Source organism: Hordeum vulgare, chromosome 5H, assembly GCF_904849725.1.
Source record: "Hordeum vulgare subsp. vulgare chromosome 5H, MorexV3_pseudomolecules_assembly, whole genome shotgun sequence".
NCBI classification, from domain to species: domain Eukaryota; kingdom Viridiplantae; phylum Streptophyta; class Magnoliopsida; order Poales; family Poaceae; genus Hordeum; species Hordeum vulgare.
The window spans coordinates 410,217,312-410,225,258 of NC_058522.1; the positions used below are offsets into that span (position 1 = coordinate 410,217,312).

Below are 7,947 nucleotides of genomic sequence, written 5' to 3' on the forward strand. Positions count from 1 at the left end.
GATGAGAAATACAAGTTGGAAAGAATACATTACGCAATTTACTTGTCATTCATTTTATTTTCTTGAACGACATCGAAGACATTTAAGATAGTGATGGACGATAGTGCGAAAATGACAACTAATTGAACTTGATATATAGTGAATGCAATAAGGTTAAGATTGTCAACAATGATGTGAAGATAGAAAAGTAATAAAGACTATAACACATGAGATGATTGATAAGACAAATTTAGACGTGAGGAGCCAAGACAAGGAAGTGAGTGGCAACAATGGTGAAAATTGTACCAGGCCTCTCAAACCGGATTGTGCCAAAGCCCTAAAAACCCATAGAAACCCAGGGCAGGGCAGGGCCCCACGAAGCCCAGAAGCAAAGCCATTCCCCTTCGTTGTTTCCTCTTCCGTTACCACTCCACCCCAGACCCGGTCACCATTTAGGCACACCCATCGACGTGGTATCCGGCTATCCGCGCCGCCCATCCACCCTAACTCCGATCCCATCGCCGATCGCCTCCGCCCCGTCCTAAAACCTCCGGCCGCCGTCGCCCCTCCCATGGCCGGCCAGCCCCGCGAGCGCGGGTCCCGCGCCGCTCGCAAGGGCCGGCCTGTCCGCACGCCAGCGACCCTGCTCGCCCTTAACCCCACCCCCGATCCCGATCTGTCCGCTCAGGCCTCCGACGACGTGTCTCCGTGGGGTCGCTCGACGGCGGACGAGCTGGAGGACCGCCTCCTCAAGAGGCTGGAGGAGGCCTACGCGGCGGCCCTGGCCGGCCTCGCTGAGCTCGGCTACGCCGAGGACGCCGCGCTCCGGGCCGTCCTCCGCGCGGGCCACTGCTACGGCAAGCTTGACGACCCTGTCGATAACATCGTTGCCAACGCCCGCTCCTTCCTCAACGATCCAGACGCCCCCGGCGGAGCTGGCGGGTTCGCCGACCTCCGCCGCCTCGAGGAGTACTCCCTAGCGGGGCTGGTCTGCCTCCTTCAGAGCAGCCGCCCCACCATCTCCCGTGTGGAGGCCATGTGGTGCCTCCTCGCTAACGACCTCCGCCTCGAGCAGGCCATCAACATGGGAGCCTCCTTCACCGATAAGTCGCCCCACTCTGGCTTCTCCACCGCCGAGAGTGATGCGCCTTCCCCGGCCGCACCCGCCCCAGGGCAGCGTGGCTACTGCCACTTCCATGCGACCACGTCCACAGAGAACCACATGTTTGACCCTGAAACATTCATGCGTCTTGCGATGCGCGCCCACACTGACAGCACGCGCCCGCACACCGAGGGCACTGCTGGCGTGGTCTCCTGCGTCAAGAACACATGGTCACGGTCCGGCGGTAGCGCTGCCCCGGCCCCGGCCCCGGCCCCTGCTGCCCCAGACGGGCAGCCCAAGCAGTCCTTTGCTATGAAGGTGTCCACCGATGATCTCATCGAGTCTGTGGTGATGGAGCTTGAGTCGCTGGACATTGACAAGAAGGATCCTCCTGCGGAGAAGCCTGATCCCAAGAATGAGATGGTGCGTGACCTAATTAAACAGACGCGGGAGATGGAGGAGCAGCTCAAGGAGCGCAAGGAGTGGGCCCAGAAGAAGGCGGTACAGGCTGCTCGTAAACTTGGCAATGATCTCACTGAGTTGCGCATGCTGCGGATGGAGCATGATGATAACCAGCGGCGGAAGAATGATAAGCAGTCACTGGAGGATGAGACAATGAAGCGCCTCACTCGTCTGGAGTATGAGCTGAAGAAGAAGAGTGGGCAGCTTGACCGCAGTAATTCTAGTGTGCAGAAACTGGAAATGGAGAATGCGGAAATACGTGCTGAGATGGAAGCTGCGAAGCTGAGTGCATCAGAGACTGAACGGCAATGCCAGATACTGCTAAAGAAAGAGAAGAAAGACAGCAAAAAGCTTGAGCTGTGGGAGCGGCAAAAAGCCAAGCTGCATGAGGAGATCACTGAATGCAAGGCAAAGATCGCACAGGCAGATAAGGAGCTCACCGGGGTCAACAAGTCAATAAGAAATATGGAGGTGAGATTCATTTTGCACAGTACATTATGATTGTTGTTTTAGTGTCAATAAGCTGTATGTGCTTCTATCTTGTTATTAGCTAGCAGTTACAAACAGGTCACAAGTACATCTTTCCTACTAGGAGGGCTTGCTGGGTTTAGATCATTTGTAGCTGCAGTAGGCAGCTAACCACTATGCTTCATGCGCAGCTGGTCATCTTATAAAGTAAAAATGATCCTGATGGGCTACCGTGTCCTCTTATAGGAGATACAACTGATAGTAAAAGCCTAATTTGTTAAGTAAAATATTTAGGCATGCAAATTATTATGTGTCCTCTCATGGTTGTTATTCCAGAGTAAACACAAGATGGTCAGGCTTAATAGTGAACACACGCACAGTCAGTGCTTATGCACGCATCCTGCCACTTGTTGATCTGCATTGGTGTAGCTATCATTAATCACTGTTCTTGTTAAATTTTTGGTGTCATGCCACTAGCAGCATCAGCGTTCATATATAACAGTGAGCTATTGCTTAGTAACTGCAACTTTTTTGCTTTAATGCGAGGGCCAGAATCATTACATGTTTTGCTAATGATTTGTCTTGTTTTTATCTTGTTAGTCAAAATCGTACTGTCAAAACAAGTCATCCTAAAAATAGTGTTGTGGCATCCATAGTCTTGTTTCATGAACAGCGCATAGAATAAGCCTACTGCCCTGCCTAATTTTTTCTGCTTGTGATGTACTATGTATTTTGATCTTTTGCGCTGGCCTGGTTATACTATGTTCCAGATTGCCAGGTAACCAGGGGAAATTGGGAGTCATGTTGGACTGCCTCCTTCAGTTTCTGTTCTGGACCAGCTTGTTTAAATTAGCAAATCAGTATATGATTATTTGATGTATATAACCATTGGATAATTGAACAAGAGTATAAAATAGAATTGCATGGTACCTTTTCGGTAAATTCATTACATGGACAAAAGGATACTTTTATGGTGTGTCTTGTACTTTTGTTAGAACAATACACATGCTTTGTCAAATTTTGGGTGTGCTTTAGAACTTTAGCATTTGTTTTTAACTCTGAGGTTATTGACCTTATTTGTCAACTATTAATCTGTTGCTTCTTTCTACGTTATAACCTTGGCTATTTTGCTGGCCTTGCTGTTTGAATTCAAAATAAAAATTGTTCCATCTTTTACTTATTGTGATACTGCAGCAAGAATGTAGATAATGCTACCTGCCTGTTGATGCCTCTCAGAATTAAAATATTCGCTGCACCAGTTATTCCATTGTAATCGTAGGTTAGAAATACAGTTGTTAAGTTTTTTTTCAAAGTGGTAGGCACTAAACAGTGTTATTTGATATCTGTAATTCTGTTTTCTTTGTCTCATTTCATGCTTAACCTCATGTTAATATGTCCAGTTTTCGTGAACCTTCGTCTTCTATGTCCACTAGAGTTTATTATTGGTTTGTGCACATTACACTTATTGAACAGTTAAGTAGTTTACATGTCTTGGAAATCCCTATTGGGGATTTCAAACAGTTATTCTTGTTTTCTGGCTTATAATATAAGTAGTTAATTCATTGTCTACACAAATACATTGTACTATAACTTAATTTTTGGATGCCACGAGCACAAGAGTTCAAACTGTTCTGTATATCTACCGAACTGGACATTTAGCTCAATTATCATTTTAATACTGCACTACTATTGGCATTTTCTTGATTTACCAGTTACTCGTCTTAAAAGACATGAGTGGTTTCCTGCCTAGATTCTTGAAGGATATTTTCTATGCATGTTTTGTGTGGGACACTTGAGGTATTGAAGATAATAGTGTAGAACAATATGTTCCACGGTAGAGCACAACTATGCACTCCCTCTGTCTCAAAATATAAGACGTTATAGTGTCAAAAAACCTCTTATATTTTGAGACACAGAGAGTAGTATTTATGTGACTGATATCATTCATGTTTTGGTCATCAGTTATTATCTTTGTCGTGAAAAGTGCATCATTATTCCCCTGTAGTGCATATACATCACTTACTTTTTGCTTGTTTATTTGTGGTTTCTACATTTCTTTATATTATGGGCATTCTTAAATGGAGACTTCATTTTATGGCTCTATAGTTCATATTGCTAGAATTGGGTATATTTAACACTCTGCATTTCTGCACATTTTGGGTAACAAGCTATGTCTATTATGGAACGAAATGTACCAACTGCTGATTTCACACTTATATTACTTCAATGTATATTGCACATTTTGGGTATTGCTTTGTCTGACCGATTGATTTGTAACATGTGTTTGGTTTGCAGGTTAAAATACGAGAAGACACAAAGGTCACAGAAGACAACTTGGCACTTGCAGAACAGGAACGTGGGAAGCGGGAATCTGCAAAAGCTGATGCTGATCGCCGACTTGAAGAAATCCGCCGGAAGACAGAAGTAGAGTCCCAGTGCTACAAAGATGACCTCCGGAGGCTCCAGGATCAATTATCCCGTCTGCAGAAATCCATGGGTGCAAATGGGCCGACAGTTCCATCAGCCTATCCTCCGGCTATGACTGACCGCAATACAGTGCGGGCACCCAAGCAGCTCAACCAGAAGGCACCGCCCACATCCAACAGGCAGCAGGAGCCTATCCAGAATACAGGCCGCCGCAGAGGCTGCATGATCTGCAAGAGGGAGGAGGCTTGCGTGATGCTGCTGCAGTGTGCTCACCAGGTGCTGTGTGTAGGCTGTAACAAGCAGCATGAGGAGAAAGGCGCGGTTCGCTGCCCCAGCTGCAACGCCAAGATCGAGGAGAGGATCAGGGTTTTTGGTGCCTCCTCCAACTGAGGCACCTGGTGGTGATGCTGCTGCAGACTTGGTTTCTCTTGGGGCAAAGATAAACTAAACTCGTGGTCATCTTTGTCTTTTCTTTTTTTACCTTTGTGAAGAAAGAGTTATATGTCAGCTCCGTCTCATAAGTTTTACCTGGTTCAGCTGTTCATGGATATATGCTGAATGCTGCAATTCTGTGGGGGTATATGGGTACATTCAAACCTTTTTTGATCGAAAAGTTGAACAGGAGCAGAGGAACCCTTTGAGATATATGAGTCAATTGAACTAACTGATGTGTGGGTTGTTTATTGCTTGATTTTTTTTAGATGTGCTTGATGTTCTTGCTGGTGGGGAACATTTTGGGCGAGATATTTTGTGCAGGCTCTACCATGAGGAAATAGGGCATTCTTTGGTTTGGAGGAATTTCACAGTAATTCTGTATGATAGTATTTTTGTAGGAATTTGTGAAATTCTATAGGGTAGTATTCTTGTAGGAATTTTTTTTAAAGCCCTTTGGTTCATAAGAATATGATATGATTGATTCCTATCCTCCATATTCCACAAGAAAATAAACATGAGCCTAGACTCAATGAGAGAATTCTTAGTTCCTATCCCTCATATTCCACAAGAAAATAAACATGAGCATGGACTCAATGAGAAAAATCATAGGAGTACCAAATGACATCTCTTCTCCTAACCCTGCTCATAGGATTTGAGATATATGTCATCTCATTTCTAACAAATTCCTTATTCCTGTGATAATCCTGTCCTATGAACCAACGGATGCCTAGGTTTTGGTAGTGAGGAGCTTGGCCTCTCCTTGCCATTAATGGTGATCGTAATGCATGTATTCTTGTTTTACGCATCTGCACACTCGCTTTTTGCGTGGCCATGGGGGCATCCACCAGATGAAGGCTACATAAAGATCAGGAATTTAGGGCCCGCGCGAAAAGGAAAATAGGGCCTAGCATTTAGAAAAAAGCAGAATATAACTCAAGCATAATCACTTAATTATATAATTTAACTTTATTTTGTTTTGTATAATGTTTACAAAATTCTCAAGTATCAATGCAAAATACTAAACCAATAAATTGACCTCATGCTCAGAATTAGTTTGGGATCCTTTCAGAACAAATTTATCAATGACACTCCTTTGAGATTGAGAATCTTCTTATTTTTGTTTCTTCTTATGCTTTATGGCACCACGATCATACATTCTTCTAGAACTAGAATTCATGATTGTTTCTCCACGAAAAGAGATCACGAAAAGCCCACCCACAACCCCCGCGTCGCCAACCCTAGGCGACACGGGGGGAGATTGTGCCGCCGGCCCTCGTCCTCTTCTCCTCGATCCCTTCGTCCTGCCACCATGAGAGATCACGATGGGTGAAGCTTGAGTTGTGGGCTATGACAGCGGCAGCGGGGCATTCTCTCTCGCGCGACGACGACGTACCCCTTTGGCAGCGGTGACACTCATCACGATGACGATCCGGCGGCAAGGAGCGGCGGGATCCCGACGGTGTGAGTGGCGTGGAGACACCGGAGGCTCGGTACCCCACGTCGGAGGCACTCTTGTGGTGGCGGATGGGTTCACGGATCTCGCGCAACCCAGATGGGCTTAGGCGGGCCGGCGGCTCAGTTCTGCAGCCATGGGCCAGATGGGCTTGATCATGCCGGCTGTTTAGACACCATGGTGGTGCCGGGGCAGGTCATGCGGCGGTGACTGGATCCTTTCGTCTAGCTGCTCTCTGCTAGCTCTCAAGACCGGCGATAACGGTGCTCTTCGGTGTCATTCCCTTCTTAAAGGCATCGACATTGAGAAGTTCCAAGCCACTATCTGCTACCTTCGAGGGGAACCCTAGATAAGTAGATCGGATGACGATGTCGCTCTTGTGTTGTTTCACTACTTTAGGATGCTACTAACGCGACACTACGATTAGAGACCCTTCGACGAAATTGTGTGCAATGCATGAATCGCAAACAGTTATGTAAAAAACCCGTCAAAAAGATGCAAAACGTTTGCGATGGCGGAGACATCAAACAAGATTCAGATTAGAGTCGCATGTGCGATGCGTGGCATACGGTTCACTCCAATAAACTGTTTGCATGAGGCAGAACAACGGAAACAGACAGCCAGATGAAGGTGTGTGTGACATACGACATACAGTTCACTCGTATGAGCTGTTTGTGATTAGGAAACACAACAGAAATGGTCAGGCAGATCAAAGGTGTGTGCCATATACATCATACAGTTCGCACGGATAAACTATTTGCGTTGAACCAAGAAAACATAAACGGTTCAAGTTAACAAGATGTACTAATAAGGAAATAATTGCACAACCAAATTAAACATCGAATTACAAAGGTGGCTAGTACACACATGACATTTTCACACACCAAAATAAACTATTACATGCATAATTAACTAGGACAAATGATCATCTGATCATCATCTAGTTTTTATTGAGACGCTTGCCGCCACTGCTCTACTAGGATAAACTGAACATTATTCTTTAATTTGAATAGTGTGCTCTGATGGACACACAAGTATATGGATCATAGCCTTGGGTGAGCAACATGCCCGCACGCGTCGTGCTAGATCGATGTTCCTTCTATGCTAAGTTTTCATTAATTGATGGTGTTTTATTAACACATCGTCCTTTCCCTCCATTCCACCACTAGTTTCCCGTCACCACCCAGCGATATTGTCATAAACCTAGGCGGCGCGTGACGCACCGAGGCAACAAGCGCAGCCTGTAGCACACCCACCTTTGCATGCCAACCCATCGAAGCGCCGCCTCTGCCATCAACCTCCTCGACGAGGAAAACAAGAAGGCATCACGGCCCATCGAGGCTGATTCACTCCCCGACAACACGATGAATGACGCCGTGCTGCGCGTCATCGCCACGGTTGAGCAGACCCTTCGTGCACGACGCTTCAGCGCCGCAGATCAAGATAGACATGTCAGCACCGAGAGGCTGCAGCTCATCGCACAACATGATCGATGGTGCGCCGCAGAGCAAGCTATGCGCGTCCGCGCCGATAGGCTGCAGATCACCGCACAGTGAGACTGTTGGAGAACCACACAACGAGAGGTGAGGTGTGTCGCACAACAAGAGCGGATCCATCGACA

General features: G+C 46.4%; 1 protein-coding gene across 1 annotated transcript; it reads left to right on the plus strand.

Annotated features, from left to right (window-relative positions):
- The first annotated feature begins 368 nt into the window (after nucleotides 1-368).
- Nucleotides 369-5,102, plus strand: LOC123395487 (MND1-interacting protein 1). Its single transcript, XM_045090492.1, has 2 exons — nucleotides 369-2,014; nucleotides 4,307-5,102. The coding sequence occupies exons 1-2, from the start codon at nucleotides 551-553 to the stop codon at nucleotides 4,826-4,828; spliced, it is 1,986 nt and encodes a 661-aa protein (XP_044946427.1). The 5' UTR covers nucleotides 369-550; the 3' UTR covers nucleotides 4,829-5,102.
- The last annotated feature ends 2,845 nt before the right edge of the window (nucleotides 5,103-7,947 follow it).

Bases quoted from the DNA above. Each gene is read 5' to 3' on its own strand.
- LOC123395487 (XM_045090492.1), top strand. From the start codon at position 551: ATGGCCGGCCAGCCCCGCGAGCGCGGGTCCCGCGCCGCTCGCAAGGGC. The intron at 2,015-4,306 runs GTGAGATTCATT...TTTGGTTTGCAG, and splicing joins AGTCAATAAGAAATATGGAG to GTTAAAATACGAGAAGACAC.